The 23495-nt window shown below is 48.7% G+C and overlaps 1 protein-coding gene across 1 annotated transcript in view; it reads right to left on the bottom strand.

Annotated features, from left to right (window-relative positions):
* The window catches only part of LOC115476533 (ankyrin repeat and KH domain-containing protein 1-like), a 321971-nt gene that overhangs the window by 185109 nt on the left and 113367 nt on the right, over positions 1 to 23495 (bottom strand). Inside the window, 2 exon segments of the mRNA XM_030212956.1 lie at positions 6482 to 6609; positions 20238 to 20325. Coding sequence (XP_030068816.1) covers positions 6482 to 6609; positions 20238 to 20325 — 216 coding nt within the window.

The following is a 23495-nucleotide window of genomic DNA, read 5'->3' as shown; positions in this document are numbered from 1 at the left end:
ACCTTCCTCTAAACTGCTTCAAGTCTCCTTACATCTTTAGTAAGGAACGACCTCCAAACCTGAACACAATACTATAGGTGAGGTTGTATCTTGCTGAAGATGTAAGGAGACGAAGCAGTCTAGAGGAAGGTGACAAGAATGATATGGTGCTTGCACCAAAAGACATACAAGAACTGAATACGAATTCACTATTAAAATATTCTTATACTAGCAAGCTAATACATAGAAACAAGACAATGTACCACCCAGGATGCCTTCCGTGCATACTGCAGCTAAACTAACAAATTCAATTGTTTGTGCATAAAGCGAATGCTACATACCTGTAGAAGGTATTCTCCGAGGACAGCAGGCTGATTGTTCTCACTGATGGGTGACGTCCTCGGCAGCCCCTCCAATCGGAATCTTCCTAGCAAAGTCCTTTGCTAGCTCTCGCGCGCCCGCGCGCACCGCGCATGCGCGGCCGTCTTCCCGCCCGAAACCGGCTCGAGCCGGCCAGTTCAGTATGTAGCAAGACAATACAGTTCAAGGGAAGACACAACTCCAAAGGGGAGGCGGGCGGGTTTGTGAGAACAATCAGCCTGCTGTCCTCGGAGAATACCTTCTACAGGTATGTAGCATTCGCTTTCTCCGAGGACAAGCAGGCTGCTTGTTCTCACTGATGGGGTATCCCTAGCCCCCAGGCTCACTCAAAACAACAACCATGGTCAATTGGACCTCGCAACGGCGAGAACATAACTGAGATTGACCTAAAAAATTTACCAACTAACTGAGAGTGCAGCCTGGAACAGAACAAACAGGGCCCTCGGGGGGTGGAGTTGGATCCTAAAGCCCAAACAGGTTCTGAAGAACTGACTGCCCGAACCGACTGTCGCGTCGGGTATCCTGCTGCAGGCAGTAATGAGATGTGAATGTGTGGACAGAAGACCACGTCGCAGCTTTGCAAATTTCTTCAATGGAGGCTGACTTCAAGTGGGCTACCGACGCAGCCATGGCTCTAACATTATGAGCCGTGACATGACCCTCAAGAGCCAGCCCCGCCTGGGCGTAAGTGAAGGAAATGCAATCTGCTAGCCAATTGGATATGGTGCGTTTCCCTACAGCCACTCCCCTCCTATTGGGATCAAAAGAAACAAACAATTGGGCGGACTGTCTGTGGGGCTGTGTCCGCTCCAGGTAGAAGGCCAATGCTCTCTTGCAGGCCAATGTGTGCAGCTGACGTTCAGCAGGGCAGGAATGAGGACGGGGAAAGAATGTTGGCAAGACAATTGACTGGTTCAGATGGAACTCCGACACGACCTTTGGCAAGAACTTAGGGTGAGTGCGGAGGACTACTCTGTTATGATGAAATTTGGTGTAAGGGGCCTGGGCTACCAGGGCCTGAAGCTCACTGACCCTACGAGCTGAAGTAACTGCCACCAAGAAAATGACCTTCCAGGTCAAGTACTTCAGATGGCAGGAATTCAGTGGCTCAAAAGGAGGTTTCATCAGCTGGGAGAGAACGACATTGAGATCCCATGACACTGTAGGAGGCTTGACAGGGGGCTTTGACAAAAGCAAACCTCTCATGAAGCGAACAACTAAAGGCTGTCCCGAGATCGGCTTACCTTCCACATGGTAATGGTATGCACTGATTGCGCTAAGGTGAACTCTTACAGAGTTGGTCTTGAGACCAGACTCAGACAAGTGCAGAAGGTATTCAAGCAGGGTCTGTGTAGGACAAGAGCGAGGAGCTAGGGCCTTGCTGTCACACCAGACGGCAAACCTCCTCCACAGAAAGAAGTAACTCCTCTTGGTGGAATCTTTCCTGGAAGCAAGACGCGGGAGACACCCTCTGACAGACCCAAAGAGGCAAAGTCTACGCTCTCAACATCCAGGCCGTGAGAGCCAGGGACCGGAGGCTGGGATGCAGAAGAGCCCCTTCGTTCTGCGTGATGAGGGTCGGAAAACACTCCAATCTCCACGGTTCTTCGGAGGATAACTCCAGAAGAAGAGGGAACCAGATCTGACGCGGCCAAAAAGGAGCAATCAGAATCATGGTGCCTCGGTCTTGTTTGAGTTTCAACAAAGTCTTCCCCACCAGAGGAATGGGAGGATAAGCATACAGCAGGCCTTCCCCCCAATCCAGGAGGAAGGCATCCGATGCCAGTCTGCCGGGGGCCTGAAGCCTGGAACAGAACCGAGGGACTTTGTGGTTCACTCGAGATGCGAAGAGATCCACCAAGGGGGTGCCCCACGCTTGGAAGATCTGGCGCACCACTAGGGAGTTGAGCGACCACTCGTGAGGTTGCATAATCCTGCTCAATCTGTCGGCCAGACTGTTGTTTACGCCTGCCAGATATGTGGCTTGGAGCACCATGCCGAGACGGCGAGCCCAGAGCCACATGCTGACGGCTTCCTGACACAGGGGGCGAGATCCGGTGCCCCCCTGCTTGTTGACATAGTACATGGCAACCTGGTTGTCTGTCTGAATTTGGATAATTTGATGGGACAGCCGATCTCTGAAAGCCTTCAGAGCGTTCCAGATCGCTCGCAACTCCAGGAGATTGATCTGTAGACCGCGTTCCTGGAGGGACCAGCGTCCTTGGGTGTGAAGCCCATCGACATGAGCTCCCCATCCCAGGAGAGACGCATCCGTTGTCAGCACTTTTTGTGGCTGAGGAATTTGGAAAGGACGTCCCAGAGTCAAATTGGACCAGATTGTCCACCAATACAGGGATTCGAGAAAACTCGTGGACAGGTGGATCACGTCTTCTAAACCCCCAGCAGCCTGAAACCACTGGGAGGCTAGGGTCCATTGAGCAGATCTCATGTCAAGTTGTTGGCCCTCGCCTCTGGGAGATAGGCGCGAGCCGTCCGAGAATCCAGCAGAGCTCCTATGAATTCGAGCTTCTGCACTGGGAGAAGATGGGACTTTGGATAATTTATCACAAACCCCAGTAGCTCCAGGAGGCGAATAGTCATCTGCATGGACTGCAGGGCTCCTGCCTCGGATGTGTTCTTCACCAGCCAATCGTCGAGATATGGGAACACATACACCCCCAGCCTGCGAAGTGCCGCTGCTACTACAGCTAGGCACTTTGTGAACACCCTGGGCGCAGAGGCGAGCCCAAAGGGTAGCACACAGTACTGGAAGTGGCGTGTGCCCAACTGAAATCGCAGATACTGTCTGTGAGCTGGCAGTATCGGGATGTGTGTGTAGGCATCCTTCAAGTCCAGAGAGCATAGCCAATCGTTTTGCTGAATCATGGGGAGAAGGGTGCCCAGGGAAAGCATCCTGAACTTTTCTTTTACGAGATATTTGTTCAGGGCCCTTAGGTCTAGGATGGGACGCATCCCCCCTGTTTTCTTTTCCACAAGGAAGTACCTGGAATAGAATCCCAGCCCTTCTTGCCCGGATGGCACGGGCTCGACCGCATTGGCGCTGAGAAGGGCGGAGAGTTCCTCTGCAAGTACCTGCTTGTGCTGGAAGCTGTAAGACTGAGCTCCCGGTGGACAATTTGGAGGTTTGGAGGCCAAATTGAGGGTGTATCCTTGCCGGACTATTTGCAGAACCCACTGATCGGAGGTTATGAGAGGCCACCTTTGGTGAAAAGCTTTCAACCTCCCTCCGACTGGCAGGTCGCCCGACACTGACACTTGGATGTCGGCTATGCTCTGCTGGAGCCAGTCAAAAGCTCGCCCCTTGCTTTTGCTGGGGAGCCGCGGGGCCTTGCTGAGGCGCACGCTGCTGACGAGAGCGAGCGCGCTGGGGCTTAGCCTGGGCCGCAGGCTGTCGGGAAGGAGGATTGTACCTACGCTTACCAGAAGTATAGGGAACAGTCTTCCTTCCCCCGAAAAATCGTCTACCTGTAGAGGTAGAAGCTGAAGGCTGCCGGCGGGAGAACTTGTCGAATGCGGTGTCCCGCTGGTGGAGAGACTCTACCACCTGCTCGACTTTTTCTCCAAAAATGTTGTCCGCACGGCAAGGCGAGTCCGCAATCCGCTGCTGGATTCTATTCTCCAGGTCGGCGGCACGCAGCCATGAGAGCCTGCGCATCACCACACCTTGAGCAGCGGCCCTGGACGCAACATCAAAAGTGTCAAACTCCTCTGGCCAGGAATTTTCTGTACGCCTTCAGCTGCCTGACCACCTCCTGAAAAGGCTTGGCTTGCTCAGGGGGGAAGAGCATCAACCAAGCCCGCCAACTGTCGCACATTATTCCGCATGTGTATGCTCGTGTAGAGCTGGTAAGACTGAATTTTGGCCACGAGCATAGAGGAATGGTAGGCCTTCCTCCCAAAGGAGTCTAAGGTTCTAGAGTCTTTGCCCGGGGGCGCCGAAGCATGCTCCCTAGAACTCTTAGCCTTCTTTAGGGCCAGATCCACAACTCCAGAGTCGTGAGGCAACTGGGTGCGCATCAGCTCTGGGTCCCCATGGATCCGGTACTGGGACTCGATCTTCTTGGGGATGTGGGGATTACTTAAGTGGCTTGGTCCAGTTCGCAAGCAATGTCTTTTTGCAGGACATGGTGCAAGGGGAACAGTGGACGCTTCCTTAGGTGGAGAAGGATAGTCCAGGAGCTCAAACATTTCAGCCCTGGGCTCGTCCTCCACAACCACCGGGAAGGGGATGGCCGTAGACATCTCCCGGACAAAGGAAGCAAAAGACAGACTCTCGGGAGGAGAAAGCTGTCTCTCAGGAGAGGGAGTGGGATCAGAAGGTAGACCCTCAGACTCCTCGTCAGAGAAATATCTGGGGTCTTCTTCCTCCTCCCACGAGGCCTCACCCTCGGTGTCAGACAAGTTCACGGACCTGCGTCTGCAACCGTGCCCGGCTCGACTCCGTGGAGCCACGTCCACGATGGGGGCGTCGAGAGGTAGACTCCCTCGCCCGCATCGGCGAAGCTCCCTCCGCCGACGTAGTCGGGGAGCCCTCCTGGGAGGTGGCCGCAGTCGGCACCGCACGCGGTACCGACGTCGGGGACCTCACCCCGGGCGATGGGCCAGCCGGCGCCACGCTCGACGGTACCGGAGGCGCAAGCACCGCCGGTACCGGAGGGGTAGGGCGCAACAGCTCTCCCAGAATCTCTGGGAGAACGGCCCGGAGGCTCTCGTTCAGAGCGGCTGCAGAGAAAGGCATGGAGGTCGATGCAGGCGTCGACGTCAGAACCTGTTCCGGGCGTGGAGGCTGTTCCGGGCTGTCCAGAGTGGAGCGCATCGACACCTCCTGAACAGAGGGTGAGCGGTCCTCTCGGTGCCGATGCCTGCTGGGTGCCGACTCCCTCGGCGACCCAGAGCTCTCGGTGCCGACGCGGGGAGGGGACCGGTGTCGATGCTTCTTCGACTTCTTCCGAAGCATGTCACCGGAGCTCCCCGGCACCGACGAGGAGGACGTAGAATCCAGCCGTCGCTTCCTCGGGGCCGAGGCCGAAGGAGGTCGGTCTCGGGGGGGCTGTACCGCAGGAGCCCTCAGGGTAGGAGGAGACCCACCCGAGGGCTCACCGCCACCAGCAGGGGAATGGACAGCCCTCACCTGCACTCCACTCGATGCACCACCGTCCGACGACATCAGGAGACGAGGTCCCGGTACCACCGACGTCGATGCAGTTATCCGATGTCTCGGCGCCGATGCAGAGGGCCGATGCCTCGATGCACTCGATGCACTGGCAGCAAAGGAAGAAGGTCTGGACGCTGATGACGTCGATGCACACGATGACCCCGGTGCCGATGCCGACGAAGAGCCCGAGAACAAAACGTTCCACTGGGCCAATCTCGCTACTTGAGTCCGCCTTTGTAACAGGGAACACAGACTACAGTTCTGGGGACGGTGCTCGGCCCCCAGACACTGAAGACACGAAGAGTGCCTATCAGTGAGCGAGATTACCCGGGCGCACTGGGTGCACTTCTTGAAGCCGCTGGAAGGCTTCGATGTCATGGGCGGAAAAATCACGCCGGCGAAGTCAAAATCCGAAATGACGAATTTGGAGCACCAAAACTTTAAGGGAGAAAAATCTTGACCGAGGCCGAAAAGAGGCCTACCCCGACAACGAAAGAAAACTTACCGGGGCAAAAACTGGAAATAAGGGAAGGGGCAAACGAAACCCAAGGGGGTTTCCGGAGCACTTTCCGAACGAAAAGAAGTTTTCCGAAGAAAAAACACGTCGATTAGATAACGGACGCGCGAGGTCGACTCTCCGGGGCTCAACACGGCAAAAAACACAGCCGTACCGAGTGCGGACGAAAGAAGACTGGCCGGCTCGAGCCGGTTTCGGGCGGGAAGACGGCCGCGCGGGCGCGCGAGAGCTAGCAAAGGACTTTGCTAGGAAGATTCCGATTGGAGGGGCTGCCGAGGACGTCACCCATCAGTGAGAACAAGCAGCCTGCTTGTCCTCGGAGAACAAACAATACATAGCTCAATGTTTATGAATAAATTTGGAAGAAATAAAGAAAACATTAACCTAAATAAAAACCACAATATATAACAAATATAACTGCATACTACCTTCAGCCTATGAGTAGGGTCAGCTCCATGTGCCAAAAGCAGTTCAACAACTGCAAGGTGACCACCTGCACATGCCAGTGACACAACTGTGTGATCATTATTAGCTGTAGCCCTGTTAATATTAGCACCTGAAAAATATCAAAAATCAATTATGTAGCAGTTTTGTATTTTTAAATTAAGATTTTTTTTCTAGTAGTAAAGCTCTCTTTAAATTTGTCTGTTTTAATGTTTTTATACTGTGCTGTGCCCAGGGTGCACTAAAGTAACAGTGCTGAACAAGGGATCCTTAAGAATTTTAAACAATTAATTCTACCACATCAGTGTAAGGTCTTAAAAATCAATATGTTTCTGGGGCCATTAGATTATCAAAATCTGTCAATCTGGTAATTTAATTGCATTTAAAATTACAAGTATCCACCTGTGTTGACAAACTGAGCACTGAATATGAATTAGTACAGACAGCATTGGGGGGGAGGGGGGACTTTAAGGAAGGAGTATTTAATGCATCGAGAGGCATGAAAAACTTCTGTATGCTTTAAGTTCCATACAACTGCTGCTTAAAAACTTATTGCTGTCAGTGTCATTTAATCCTCAAATTCCAAGTAAATACTAAAAAGAAATTCCTTCTGTCAACACAGGCCTTCTTGGGATCTTGGCTGAAGCATGAGCAGCCTTGGAGGTGAAGGATACATTAGGTCTTACCTGATAATTCTCTTTCCTATTAGTCCTTCCCACTATTCCAATACCTGTGGGATAGATGTGTCCATTAACCAGCAGGTGGAGATAGAGAACTGAAAATTAAGCTAAGACATCTCTTGGCATTCAGTCCAGCTCCTCAGTATTTACATAGACAAGCAGTAAGGAACAACTCAGAATAAATACAACCACCTTAAACAACTTGCTAACCTAACACTAACCAGATGAGCAAATGTGTGGACCTCATCTCTGGACAACTTGTAGAGAACAAGGGATACGCATGAAGCACCATGCAAGGCGACAGTTATTTGACCCATTAGTTCACACCAACTAAACATCTCAAACCTCAGGCAGGCCTCTGGAATAGTGGGAAGGGCTAATGGAAAGAAATGATCAGGTAAGACCTAACTTCTCCTTCCATTAGGAAGCTTCCCACTGTATCAGAACCTGTGGGATGTTCAAAACCAATCCCTACAGTGGTTGGGAACCTGCCACCGACACCCCAAGAACCAAAGCCCCAAAACTTGCTTCCAAGCGTTTCACAACGTCCATCCTGAAATGCTTGGCAAAGGTATGCAGCATTCACCACGTCGCCATCTTGCAAATATTTGCCAGAGACAGTAAGGCAGTCTCCACCCGGGTTATTACTGTACACATTGTAGAATGAGCCCGAAAGGTCTGCGGAACCTGCTTGCGCACAAGCAAATAAGGTGAGTCTCCTTCAGCCATCTAGCAATTGGGGGCTTTGAAGCCATGAGGCAAAGCCTATGTTTACCAAAAAGCACAGTCCAATTTGCAAAACTTATATCTAATGAGGACTCTACGCACATTGAGAAGATACTGAGCCTCTTAGTCCTCTCTGCGAAAGGAAGGAAGCTCCACAGATTGGATGAGGAGATGAAATGCAGAGTCCAGAAGAGGTGCTGTTGGAGGACTTCCAGAGAGGTATAGATCTTCACTGGATCCACAGATTTTGGATATTGCAGCTGACCAAAGTAAAAGAAATATTAAAGACCTGCAGAATGTTCTTGAAGAACTACAGAAATGTCCATATCAATATAAATCCTAACAAAAAGATTTTAAAGTTCTTCTCAGTAGTACTGAGCACCAGGTACACTGCAAATGTGGCAATCCCCCTTGCTGACGATCCGTGCCTCCTGGAAGTGCCTTCACCAGCATTTCTCATGAAGCCAAGCTCCCTAGTGGTGCACGCTGTTTTTGCTTTGTTTTTGATGCTGTTCGGCTAAGTGTTACTGATTGTGACTAACAGTCTTCTGGGCTCTTCGACAGAACTGCACTCCAGGTCAGTCTGACAATCCGTGCCTCCCTGAAGTGACATCACTGGTATACCCCTTGAAAGTCAAGCTCTCTAGCGGTGCACACCATATGCACATGCCAAAGGAGCGTGCATAGGAAACAGGACTTGCTTTTTTGTGTACTCCTTCATGCACACCAGCACTTTTCAATATCATGACATACTTATTTGAAAGCCTTTTTCTGCCCTCTGATTTTTACAATCCTTTTCTCCATGTGCTTACTTCAGAGTATACTGGGGAGGGGGGGGGGGGGGGGTGGGGTTAGTGCCATCACCCCAGCTGACTTACCTGTGTCTGGTTGGAGTGTAGTGTAAGACATTTTAGCTATGTACCGTCTGAACACTTACTTTCCGATAATACACCTTTTCCCACACTACTTCCTCTTGCAATGGGTCTTCTGAATACACGCTTAGTCAGGGACAAGCACTTGATTTTTGCCCATAGACTACAATTCCTCTGTCTCACAGAGACATGGCTTACAAACGTGGATTGAACATACCTTAAACAAGCCATACTCCTGGGCTACTCTTACTTCATTTGCAACAGGGTTATCGCTGTGGTGGTGGCAATTACCTCTAAGATTTTTGATCTAGTTCACACCCACCAACAGAGTTCCTGAGCTTCCAACTTAAATCAGCTTCTCCAATATATTTCCTCCTTATCACCCACTCCCTCCCTCTTCTCATTCATTTCAAGTATGTCAGGCAATACTAACTGACCACTGAATTAATTCTGACTCTCGAATCACTTTGGGTGATTTTAACTTTCATCTTGATGTACCTGCAGTACGTTTCTTCCTTATTTTCAGATTCAGATCTCATTCAGCACATAACCAAACCTACACGTCAGTGGTCATACTCTAGACTTGGTCTTCTCTCCTCCTCCTAAAAATTTAGTTTTTTTTCCCCTGAAGACCACTCACTCAACCTTTTCCCTCACACCTATAACCATCCCTATTAAAACCATCAGAAGACAATCTAAGACCAGAGATCTTAGTAAAATCACACCGATACAAAATTCTCAATTGAGCCTTGAATCCTTCAGCATCCTGCCACTAAGAAGAGCAAGCTCAAACATGGAACACTTCATAACACACAAAAGTTCAAAATTCAATAGTGATCCCAGGTACACTTCTGATATCCAGTTGCTTAAACAGAAGTAAACTCCCAACACAGACTGAAAAAGAAAAGGGCATGTTTCCCTGTAACATATCCAGCTGCAAGCTATGCCAAAACATTTCACAAGACCCCACAGTCATTCACAAAGGAAAAACAATCAACATAAAGGAATCTTTCACATGCACATCTTCCAATGTGGTATATATCACTCAGTGTAAAAAATGTAACGAAGGATGCTATATTGGAGAAACAGGCCAGATGCTTAAGACAAGATTCAATTTACATAGACACAACATGAAGAAAGCTGGTGCCAGATTCCCACCCCTGTGGGCCAACACTTTACAGGACCAGGACACTGCACCAGTGATTTCACAGTAAGAATACTGAAGGGTAACTTTAAAACAATACAGGAACGTAAGACCTTTGAAGTCAGAATGATTGAATATTTTGACACCTAACAGACAGGACTTAACAAGGATCTGAGTTTTCTAGCCCATTATAAACCATAAAGTTGTATTTCTCTGTTTATCCAGGTACACTGGCTATTTCTCTGTCCCAGGAGGGCTCACAATCTAAGCTTGTACCTGAGGCAAAGCACTGCTGTGCTTTTTCAAATTTTAAAAACAACATTGACTACATCATCATCTGCAAATGACAGATTCACTATCTACTGCCCAAAGTATTGCAGCCTACTTTAATAAGAAAATCTCTACCTTAACAAATACTCTCTCATCAGCTTCTGTACATACATACTTCACATCTATTATTCAGAATGTGCTATCCACTAGCTCACCTACTTCAACATCCCTCCTCTCACAACAAACATTATTGAAAAGTGTGAAGCTACATTCATCTCATCAATGATCACCACTTCGCTTTCTTCTGGTTTTGTTCCAAACTCTTGGAAACACGCCCTAAGACCAAAGTTGAAAGAGTTGATTAAACCTTCCTCAGAAAGCAGCAACTATTGTCCTATTACCAACATACCACTTTTAGGCAAGATTGCTGAATAACAGTTCACTTACAAATCCAAGACTTCCTTTTAAAAACCAAACGCATTACACCCAAATAAGACAGGATTTAGAAAACACATAGCACTGAGACTGCCCTTTTAGGCATTACCACCTATACACGTTTTCATTTGGACAAAAACAAATCAGTACTTTTAATATCACTGGATCAGCAGCCTTCAATATAGTCACCACAACATTCTACTAGACAGACTCTACCAGATTGGTATAAGAGACCACTTTAGAATGGTTTCAGGCATACCTTTCTAATCAATCCCATACTGTTCACTTTCAAAACACCAGGTGAGCACCATTCCCATTAAAACTAGGGTTCCTGAAGGGATCCATCTTATCACCTACACTCTTCAATATTTTTTAGCACCTCTATTAACCCTTGCACAATCTTTAGACTTCACAGCATTTGTCCACGTGGATAATATCCAGATCCTTCATGCTCGACCCAAATGACTCACATGATTCACCACATAAAATCATAGCTTTGACAACTTACCAACTGGGTCCAAGAGAACAGACTAATTCTTAACCCAGATAAATCACATCTTATCTTTTCCAATATGTAACCCACCACTTTATCCCTGCCTATCCTTTGCTCCATACCCATTACGCCTCAAACAAGTAATAAGATTCTAGGTGTCATCCTATAACACCCTACTCCTTCCAACCACAAATCTCTGCAGTAGTTAGGAAATGCTTTTTTTTTTTTAAGGCGCCGACAGATTAAATCAGTTAAATCCTTACTCCATCCTCTGTCTCTACACAAAACTGAATCATTCCTTCATCATTACCCAAATTAGACTATTGTAAATCACTTTATGCAGGTCTCAGGACAAAAAAAAAAAAAAAAGACAAATGTAGGTTACAACTAATGCAAAACAGCCATAAAAGTTATCACTGGGGCAAGAAAATTTCACCATGTCATACCCCTCTTGAAATCGGCTCATTGGTTACCACTGCCCCACCGCATCATCTATAAGACTATTTCTGGTATTTGATTCATCAAAATGGACAAAATGGAGTTTTAACACATTCAACTCAAAATCAATCGGTAGTACCATCATTTCGGAAAATCTTTCATAAACCTAACAGGAGCGTAATATTCTCCGCCCAAGGCCTAATACATTCGTATAAACTACCACAATCACTCTGTCATCGGACATCACTAGAAATCTTTAAATCTGAATTGAAAACTTATTTACAGATGCCTATGGTTCTGCTACCAAGTGCTTTCCATTTCCAAGATAAGCCTGAATAACTTCTATTTCACCTTCCTTTGTAACTAACTCATACTACTCTATCCAACTGAAATTTTAGTTCATCCCTACCATCCTTCATGTCATGTCTGGTCTTCACCACATTTTCCTTTATTAGATTGTAAGCCGCCTAGATACATTAAACTTGGATACCACTTTTGGAAGAAAGGAATGGTGCACACGGAGACCCCTGCCTCCAAAAAGGCAAGACAGGGACCCCAACAAGAGCCTGAAACTCCAAAACCCTGAGTGTCAACGCAACAGCCACCAATACCGCTGTCTCTAGCACAGTATCTTTCAAGGCGGCCTTCCGGAGTGGCTCAAAAGGAGGCTTCTGAAAAGCCCAAAAGACTAAGTTAAGATTCCACTCTGAACGTGATGTACAAAAGGGAGACCCATAAGCACTGAACGATATCCAGGTTAGCCACAAGAGATGACTTCAGTAGTCAGTCCCTGAAACAGGTCAAAGTCACAACCAGAACTTTAAGAGAACCCAATGCCAATCTTTTCTGAAGATGTGCCTGGAGAAACACGATTTGTGATATGAGCAGAAAAAGGAGAAATTCTGGACACCAAACACCAGCCCTTGAACATCCTCCACTCCCTCACATACATCATGGATGTAGTGTGTTTCTGAACCTGAATCAAGGTAATTTCTAAATCAGAAAAACCTATTCATCTCAACTGAGCCCTATGAATAGCCAAGCCATAAGACCAAAGGGGCACAGATTCTCCATGAACACTGGACCTTAACTCAGTAGGCTGTGTACCCGCAGAAGACAGAGAATCCCTGTCCAGCAGCTGAATCTAGTCTGCATATCACAGCGCCCACGGCCAATCTGGGCTACAAGAATTATTCGACCCTGCTGCAATGCGATCCCTTTCAACACATGGTCTACCATGGGCCAAGTAATGAAGACGTAAGTAGATGCGTCTCCTGCCAGGGTTTCAGTAGAGTATCAATCCCCAATTGAGCCGTTCTTTCGATGGTTGAATCACCATCGTCCAAAGTGGAGAACTCATCAGTCCATTATCAGCTGAAACTCCTGGCTGGATAGTCCCCATTCTCCCAGGTCCGAGTGCCTGCTGAGAAAGTTCACCTCCACATTTAAAAGATGCAACAATGTGAGCTGCTGACAAGCAGAGATTTTCTCCACTTAAGTCATACAGGAGGCCTCCTCCATTGTCATCAGATGGCTGTGGGTCCTGCCCTGATGGCTGCTACAGGCAAAGTCTTGAACTAGAAGAGACAGCCCAGCACCACAAAAAGTAGAAACCTCTGATGTGGCGGCTAGGCTATATGGGTATTTGCAAGTATGCCTCCTTGAGATTGAGGGAGGTAAGAAATTCTCCCACTTGAACTAAGAGATTGCTCTTAGTGTGACCAGATGAAAGGTGCCTTCCTTCTTTGGGACAATGAAATAGAGTATCTGCCTTGTTCTTATTTGGCTTGGGGAACTGGAACAATGGTCCGGAGTGCCAGCAAGGAATCTACGGTGGCCTGAACCTTGACTCCCTTTCAACAAGGAGACAAAGAAGAGAGATGTGACTGGTGAGAGAACTTGTAACCTACTGTTACAATATCCAGAACCCAGAAAAAGCACGTTTGGAAATATAGTGTCTTCCTCATTCCCTCTTCTGTCATAAAGACTTATTTTTCATCTGACCCAGTTTGGATATTTTGTCTTATATTTTCTTCACATAAATGTTCTATTAGTTGCTGCATGGAATTTTCATCAACTGTTTGCTCCGAGGTACACCGACATTGTCCATTTTTTTCTGTATCATTAACTGATCTAGCTTCCTTTCATACAATGGACAAGTTGTGCATATTACATATGGCACAATGGAGGCACACAAGATATCTGAAAGTAGGCAATACCTCTGTATGCAAGATTTGTCTCAAGCTTTCAAGAAACAGGAAAGCCTCTGTCAATGTGGGCAAGATAATCAAGTTGCTTTGATCTTGCCCTCAAAACTGGATAAAAAGGAATCAGCCTAATGGCTCGGTGGCAGTACTGTACACTGTTAAAAGAAAAGAATTGCCATCACTTCTTGAATCAGGGTTTCTGTTCCTCACTTAATGAACAAGTACTATATGTCTGAAACAGACTTCCCGAGTTGGTGTGTAAAGGTGAAATTAGATCTTACGTGCTATTTTCTTTCCTCTAGACCCTCCAGACCGGTCAAGACGCGTGGGTTATGTACTTCTACCAGCAGAGGGAGACTGAGAAAACACTGAGCTTTTGAATACTGTATATATATCCTGTGCAGTACACCCACTAGCCAGTATAAAACTAACAAAGCAGAGAACAAATAACACTAACTGGAACCCAAACATCAACTGAAACCAGCAACCCTGTATGTGGTCACTGCCAACTGGAAACTTTCTTCGTTTCTTTTACTGTGCCTTTTGTCTTATGTGCTTCCACAGGTGGACTACCAAACCACGGTCACACCTGCTCCAGACTCATACCAACAAAAACTGGTAAAACAGAGTCTGAAACCATAGACACAACAATCCACAGCTGCCAAGAAATATCAACAGACAAAGCATACCTCCTGGCCTACAATACAGACAGGGCAGGGCCTTGACCGGTCTGGAGGGTCTAGAGGAAAGAAAATTAGCAGGTAAGATCTAATTTCACCTTCCTCCACGACCCTCCAGACCGGTCAAGATGCGTGGGACATACCAAAGCAGTAATTACCTTACGGGCGGGATCCACGAAGGCCAGAGGTCAAAACGGCAGCCCCAAAGCGTGCCTCTTCCTTTGCATGCACATCAATCCTATAATGTTTAACAAAAGAATGCAACGAAGACCAAACCGCCGCCTGACAAATATCTAACGGAGAAATCATGCTATTCTCCGCCCAAGAGGCCGCCATTCCCCTGGTGGAATGAGCTGAAAACCCCTTAGGAACCACGCGACCCTTTAGCAAGTAAGCAGATGCAATCACCTCCTTCAACCACCTTGCTATCGTCGCCTTGGAAGCCGCTGCGCCCTTTTTAGCACCACCATGAAGGACGAACAAATGATCAGAGGCTCTGAACTCCCGAGTTCTGGAGATATAACAATGCAAAACTCTCCAGAAATCTAACTTTGCAAGACGACGCTGCTCTGCATCCCCCGCTAAGTCACCCAAAACTGGCAAAGAAATGACTTAACATGAAACTTTGAAACCACCTTGGGCAAAAAGGAGGGCACCGGCCGCAACGAAACCTTTTCCTTGGAAAAAGACAAAAATGGTTCTCTACAAGACAAAGCATGACGCTCCAATACCCTCCGTGCTGAAAACCGTCTTTAAGGAGAGGTCCTTATCCGAGACCGAAACCAAAGGCTCAAACTGAGGCCTAACTAAAGCATCCAAAAAGAGATTCAAATCCCACGAAGGCACCATCCGCCGACAAGGTCGCAACTTAACGCCCTTCAAAAAACGAACAACTTCAGGGATAGAAGCTAAAGACTTCCAATGAACCTTTCCACAAAAACAGGACAAAGCTGCCACTTGTACTTTCAAAGAGAACAAGGCCAGACCCCTGTCCATACCATCCTGCAAAAACTCCAATACGTCCGCCACCGACGCACGAAAAGGCAGAACCTGTCAGCCTGTGCACCAATTCTCAAAGAGTCTCCAGACCCGGACATACGCCAAGGAAGTGGATTTCCTATGCGAACACAACATCGTAGCGATGACTCTGGACGAAAAACCTCTTCAACCTGTACCTCTCAAGAGCCAAGCCATAAGCGAGAACCGGATCTGGCATCAATTATCGGACCCTGACATAGCACCACTGAATCTGACAACGGGAGAGGCTCCGCTACTGCCAGCCACATTAGATCTCCATACCACGGCAGACGCGGCCAGTTTGAAGCTATCAATATCACCTGTCCGGAGTGCCGTGCGATGCGCTGAACTACGCGTGCGACTAACGGCCAAGAAGTAAAAACATACAGCAACTCCGGCGGCCAGGGCAACAGAAGAGCGTCGATCCCCTCCGCTCGAGGATCTCTCTGGTGCCTGAAAAACCTCTGAACTTGTGCATTGCGGGCCGTTGCCATCAGATCCACCACTGGGGGTCCCCAGATCGACACAATGCGATTGAACACCGACCGATGCAGAGACCACTCTCCGGGGTCTAGAGTATGTCTGCTCAGGTAGTTTGCATCCACATTGTCCAATCCAGCCACTGCCGCGGAGAGCGCCTGAAGATGAATTTCCGCCCATTGGCACAACTGCGCCGCCTCCTCCGCGACCGCCTGACTCTTTGTGCCCCCCTGACGGTTGACATAAGCTACGGCGGTGGCGTTGTCACAAAGCACCCTGACTGCTTTGCGGAACAGAAGAGTCTGAAAGGCCTGAAGCGCCAACCGAATGGCCCGAGTTTCCAACCGGTTGATGGACCACTGAGCATCTAACCGAGACCACTGGCCTTGAGCTACCTGAGACAATGAGCTCCCCAGCCTTGCAGACTGACGGCTGTAACGAGAGCCACCCACTGCGGGGGCTCCAACGGCATTCCCTTCTCCAGATTGCCCGGATCGAGCCATCAACGGAGACTGAGACGAGGGATTGCCGACAGCTGAAGTCGCATGTCCAACTCCTGCGACAGAGGTGCCCAACGGCTGAGAAGAGCTGACTGCACCTGACGCATGTGTGCCCGGGCCCACGGAACTACCTTTATGGTGGCAGCCATCATCCCCAGAACTTGGAGGTATGCCCGGGCCGTCGGCGCAGATTCCGCCAAAAACCGATAAAACTGCCCCTGCAACTTGCGAATCCGGTGACACGGCAAGAATACTCGACCCTTCCTTGTATCGAAGAGAACCCCCAGATACTCCAGAGACTGCGACGAAACCAGATGACTTGCTGAAATTCACTACCCAGCCCAGGGACTGAAGAAAATGTACCACTCGAGAAGTAGCCACCTCGCTTTCCGTCCTGGACTCGGCCCGAATCAGCCAATCGTCCAGATACAGGTGTACCAAAATCCCCCGTCTCCGCAAGGCCGCCACCACCACAACTATAACCTTGGAAAAGGTTCGGGGAGCTGTCGCTAGGCCGAAAGGCAGGGCACAGACCTGAAAATGCTTCCCTAAGACCGCGAAGGGAAGAAATCGTTGATGAGCCGCACGAATGGGGATGTGAAGATAAGCTTCTGTCAAATCCAGCGAAGTTAGGAACTCCCCCTTCTGAACCGCGACAATGACCGACCGCAACATCTCCATGCAAAAGGAGGGAACCTTGAGCGCTGCATTGACTCTCTTTAGATCTAAAATAGGCCGGAAGGAATCCTCCTTCTTTGGAACCACAAAATAGATCAAATAGCATCCCGAGCGTTGCTGAGCGGGGGGAACAGGTACCACTGCTCCCAGTTTGAGTAGGCGACATAAAGTGTCCCGCACTGCTGCTCTCTTGAGCCTTGAACGACAAGGGGACTCAAGGAACACTTCGGGAGGCGAACTGTCGAACTCCAGTGCATACCAGTCTCTCACCAACTCGAGAACCCACTGATCCGAAGTGATCCTGGCCCAGCTCTGGTAAAAGACTCAGCCGAGCCCCTACACTAACCAGAGCCTGGACCCGCACACCTTCATTGTGAATTGCGTCCCGAAACCTGTCCTCCTGCGGAAGTCACGCCCTCTGTGACGATTCCCTCGAAAGGACTGGGTGTGCTGAAAGAACCGACCTCTAGAAATCCCACTAGACCTCCCTGGCCTATACCGACAAGCCTCCCTAAACCGACCTCGAGAGGAAGCACCCCTTGGGCCTTGGGCCGAAAATCCGGCAGCTGATGGGCCTTGGCATCACTGAGACCTCGCACTAATTTATCCAAATCCTCTCCAAACAGCATAGACCCCTTAAAGGGAAGAGAACACAACTTTGCCTTAGAGGCCGCATCCGCGACCCAACCTTGCAACCATAGGGCCCTACGCGCCTCCACAATCATAGCCATATTTTTGGCTGACGCACGCAACAAATCATAAAGCACATCAGACAAAAAGGACGATCCCATCTCCAATTTGGCTAACTCATGAACCCCCGAGGATCCAACATCCACCGAATCATCAAGAAGCTTCTTGGCCCAGAAAAAAACACGCCTGAGCTACCAGACTCCCACAAACCGAGGCCTGCAGAGCGAGAGCCGACAAATCGAACCTACGCTTGAGAAAAGATTCCAGCCTCCAAACCTGAGGGTCACGGAGAGCGGTACCGCAGTCCACCGGGATAGCCGTGGCTTTAGTAACTGCCGTCACCACAGCATCTACAGTGGGAGCCTTAAAAGAATCTTTATCCTCCTGCGGGAGAGGATAAAGTCTTGCCATTGCCTTAGAAACCTTAAATGGCGAATCCGGCGAATTCCACTCCTGAAATACCATATCCTGGATATCCTTGTTCACGGGAAAGGACTGAGCTTTCTGCTGAATACTCTTAACCAAGGGATCCACCTAACCTCCCCCAAAGCCACCTCTGGCTGTTCAATCTTAAGGGTGGACGTTACCTGATCCATGAGCTCCGCAAGCTCATCCCTATGGAAAATCCTAACTATGGAAGGATCCTCTCCAGGAAGTAAGAAATCCGGATCCTGAGAGCCTTCAAACCCCTCTGGGTCCCCCAGCTAAGTGCACCTTCTGAACCAACAGGAGAGAAACACTCCCCGTCGTCTGACCACTCTAACTGTGGCCTCTTAGCCAGCGTGGAACTAGCCCCCTCCTCCAATTGGGGGGGTCACGACTTCCAGGCTTGATAGAGGGTCCAAACAAAATCTGAGGGAAAACCAACCCCTCCTGGACCCTCATTCGAAGCTTTATAACGGGGGCAGAAGGCCCAAAAACAGCTGACTCTGCGGGTCGCGAAGAATTCAAAATGGTGGTCGTTCCCGCCAAAACTAAAACCGCCAACGCTGACCCTGCCGGAGCTCCCGCTGTCCCAACAAATCCCAAAACCGTTGGTCCCTCCGCAGTTAGCTCGGGGGGAGCTGACGCCGACTGCTTCGGTTCGCCACAAAGACGACACTGCCCTCCCAGCATCTCTACACCGCGGCGCGAGCACGCGCCTAAGTTTGCCTGCCATATCAGAAGCCAAAACAATGCTGCGCGAAACGGCTCTAAAATATCTCACTCGCACAATGCACTCGCACTGCTCTCCCGCTATAACAAGGAACTGAATCTTCCGTTCGTTCTGTGTAAAATAAATATATATGCTCTTAAAGCAGCAGCAACATAATTGGCAGCTGAGAAGTGTGAGGCACTCAAGGCTACAGAACAAGGAAAGCAGCCGAGGCACAAAGCTGCCACAAGCCCAACAATAGAGAGCAGCACAGGGGGAGGGACCCGAAACAGGTGTGACACCCCCAAGGGGAAAAACTGGGTCCCACTGGACCCAGGGCCCCAAAGCACTTTTTTTTTTTTAAACACAAGTACAGGGTATTCAAGATTTGGCAGGAAGCCCAATGCTCCCCGTGACCTATTAGCAAAACTACCTCACCAGACTATTGAAGACTGCACAGGCCGTCCTTCTACCTCTGCTGAGGTCTCACTGCACAGGATATATATATACAGTATTCAAAAGCTCAGTGTTTTCTCAGTCTCCTTCTGCTGGTAGGAGTACATAACCCACACGTCTTGACTGGTCTAGAGGGTTGTGGAGGAATGCTCCTTTATAACCTGACTCAAATCATAAAAAATAAAAAAAATAAAAAAATCAAGAGATATCCTATTCCTCCTAATAACATTCTTGTTGGTATTAAACATTTTCTTGAATCAGGGCAAAAAGAATTTATATTAACTTTACATTCATTAAAGGGACTCATTTATACAACAATGAGTTTCAGCACAAGAATAAGCTACAGTAAATGAATCTTGATTTGATGAGTTAATCACAGCTCAAAACTGACCAAAAAATGGACTGAGTGAGTTTTGGAAAAGTGCTCCTCAATTTAGGGCGTGTAATGCAGGAGCCTTGGTTGAGACTGTTGAAGCAATGAAGCAAGTTAAATGAGCTGGGGGAGGGGGGATAAGGTAGAGGAGAAATCAACACTAATTGCAAATTAAAGCTCATGGCACCAAAGCCCAAAGGAGACCAGTTCTGATTGATCTAGTCCTCCCACACACACAGTATCCTGTGTCTGAGCATCCAGCTCAAAGATCCTAGATCCACAAAAAATTGAACTCAAACATGACAGTGAGCCTAGATAGCAACTTGTGTCAAGATTTAGAGCACTTTAAACAGGTGACCATCACTTTGAAAACATTTTAATTCTGCTGTTTCTTTTTAAAGGATGAAAAAAAAGATTAATACAGAAATTTGAAAAAAAAAAATATGTAACAGTGTGACAAAATTACCTTTACTAATAAGAAACTGTACAGTGCACAAATGGCCAGCTCTTGCAGCTTTCATTAAAGGCGTTCTTCCACCTTCAGATTCATGTTCCTGTCAGAAAGTTAACGAAAGGCATGAGAAAACAAGATATGCATAAAATGTATTTAATATTCATAGATTCTCAGATTTTAACATATGAATTGGACTAAACTTGAAACAAGAGCAAAAATAAGACAACTGCAAATAGAACAGGAGCATGCTGAAAAGAAAAATTTAAGAACTACTACCTCAATCAAAATTTCTTCATAAAACACTTTTTTCCATAATGTATCAACAATAAATGTTTTTTGTTGCTTAAAAGGTATTCTGACCTTCTGAACAGGTATTAAGAACCAAACATGAAAGTGACATACTTTTAGTTTAGTGCATAAAAGGGAAAATTAGGTTCTCAACCTCCTGTAGCAGAACATTATGTAGAAATTCTGATAACTGTTTTCCAACGTCTCCCAATGAGATTTATATCTTCTACTACTACAAATCACTTCTATAGCGCATCTGCATAAAACATCTGAACAAACAACAAAGTAAGACAGGGAGGGATCATGGATTCATCTGCTGTGACTAAAGGAAAGAAAATTACCAAGATAAGAACCTAATTTTCCCTTATCAGCAGCAGATGAATCCATTAACTGATGGGATGTACAAAAGCAATTCCTACAACAGGCCACACCACACCACGAGCCAATACTTGAGCTCCAAAAACAGTGTCCTGCTTCGCTGCAACATCCAGCCTGTAATGCGGGGCAAAAGAGAGCTGAGAAGCCCAAGTAGCTGCACTACAGATCTCTTGAAGAGAGAGTGCACCAGTTTCAGCCCACGAGGAGGAAATGGCTCTCGTGAAATGCGCCTTAAACACTTCAGGCGGAGACTGACCTGAAAGCAGATACGCAGCAAAAATGACTTCCTTGAGCTAATGGGCTATAGTGGCCTTAGACGCCGGGCCTCCGCGCCGCGGACCTGACAAGACAAAAAAGTGATCAGAAGTCCTGAAGTCATTTGACATTTGTAGATACTGCAACAGCACCCTGCGCACATCCAAAAGATGTAACTGCCCAAAGGAGTCCGGGAACTCTTCCCTAGAAAAGGAAGGAAGAAAAATGGGCTGGTTCAGGTGAAATGCTGAAACCACCTGAGGCAGGAAGGAAGGCACTGTACATACCGTTACTCCGGACTCTGAGAATTGCAGAAAAGGGTCCCGACAGGACAGCGCCTGCAGCTCAGACATGCGTCTAGCCAATGTAATGGCCACCAAAAAGACTGTCTTGAGAGTCACATCCTTCTCCAAAGCTCGCTTAAGCGGCTCGAAGGGTGAACCCTGGAGAGCCTTCAACACTAGCCCCAGGTTCCAGGCCGGACAGGGCAACTGGACAGGAGGACGGAGCCTAAGCACCCCTCTGAGAAATCTGGCAATGTCCGAATGAGCAGCAAGGGACAAGCCAGCGACCCTCCCTCGATAGGATGATAATGCTGCCACTTGCACCCGCAGGGAACTGTAAGCCAGGCCTTTTTGTAAGCCCTCCTGCAAAAGTCCAGCACAGTTGAGACTGTAGCTCCCGTGGGTGTGATCGCCTTTGAAACACCCACCTCAAATTTGCGCCAGATCCGAGCATAAGCTGCGGAGGTGGACCGCTTGCGGGCCTACAAGAGAGTGGAGATGACCTAATTAGAGTAGCCCTTGTCTCTCAATTGCGCCCTCTCAATAGCCAGGCCGTAAGACCAAATCGGCAGGGATCCTCCATAGACACCGGACCCTGAACCAACAGGTTTGACACCAGGGGTAAATGCACCGGAGCGTCCACCAACATCTGGCGGAGATCCGCATACCACGGACGCCTTGGCCAATCTGGAGCGATGAGAATCACCAGACCTCGGTGCTGTCAAATCCGTAGTAGGACTCGACCTATCAAGGGCCAAGGAGGGAACACATACAGAAGGCCCGAGAGCAAGGGTTGAGCCAGAGCATCCAACCCTGCCGAGTGAGGCACTATGGCGTTTGCACTTGACGCCATTAGATCCATATCAGGAGTCCCCCATTTGGCACAAATCTAAAGAAAAACTTCTGCCAGTTCCCATTCCGCCGGGTCGATTTGATGCCTGCTGAGAAAATCGGCTTGCACGTTGCTCTGACCTGCTATGTGAGCTGCCCGACAGAAGCTGCAGATGGAGCTCGGCCCAGTGGCAAATTTGAGCGGCCTCCACGGCCAGGGCTCTGCACTGAGTGCCGCCCTGACAATTTATGTATGCCACCTCTGTCGTGTTGTCTGACAGAACCCGGACAGCAAGCCCCTTCAGAGTCTTTTGAAAGGCATAAGAGCCTGGAATATCGCACTCGGTTCCAAGCGATGGACCACCCCGCTTTCACGGGTGTCCACAGACCCTGAGCATAGCTTCCTTGGCAACGCGCCCCCCCCCCCCCCCCCCCCAAGCCTAGAAGGCTGGTATCTGTTATCACCAGGCACCAGGAAAAGCGCCAGAGGCATTCCTTGGCGCAGCATCCTGTCGGAGAGCTATCACTCCAAACTGAGCCGGGCCACAGGGAGCAACGTTAGTCTGTGTTATTCCTGGGACATCAGAGACCATTGTTGAAGCAGGGCAATCTGCAGAGGTCTCATATGCACTCTCGCCCAAGGCACCACCTCCAAGGTGGCCGCCATCGACCCCAGCAGCTGGACAAAGTCCCAAGCTCGCAGGCAAGACATCCGCAGGAGCAGACGGACCTGATTCTGAAGCTTGCACCGCCTTTGGTCGGGGAGAAAGACAAACCCTGATGCCGCATCGAACCAGACCCCCAAATACTCGAGAGACAGAGGGGGTCAGGTGACTTTTGGGTATATTGACCACCCAGCCTAGCGCCTGCAGGACCGCCACCACTCTGGCTGTGGTAAGACTACTCTCGGTTGCCGACTCCGCTCTGATGAGCCAGTCGTTGAGATAAGGGTGAACTCTGATACCCTCTTGCCTGAGACAGGCAGCTACTACCACCATTACCTTGGAAAAGGTACGGGGAGCTGTGGCTAGGCCGAAAGGCAAGGCCTGAAACTGGAAATGCTTTCCTAACACCGCAAAGCGGTGGAACCGCTGGTGTGGAGGCCAGATAGGAATGTGCAAATAAGCTTCTTTTAGGTCCAGAGACGTGAGAAACTCTCCTGGCTGTACCGCCGCAATGACGGAGCGCAGGGTTTCCATGTGAAAATGTCGTACTCAGAGCCTCGTTGACTCTT

The sequence above is a fragment of the Microcaecilia unicolor genome, chromosome 8, assembly GCF_901765095.1.
Source record: "Microcaecilia unicolor chromosome 8, aMicUni1.1, whole genome shotgun sequence".
In the NCBI taxonomy this organism is placed as follows: domain Eukaryota; kingdom Metazoa; phylum Chordata; class Amphibia; order Gymnophiona; family Siphonopidae; genus Microcaecilia; species Microcaecilia unicolor.
Note: the sequence above shows the minus strand (reverse complement) of the source record. Positions and strands in the feature narration are given on the sequence as shown.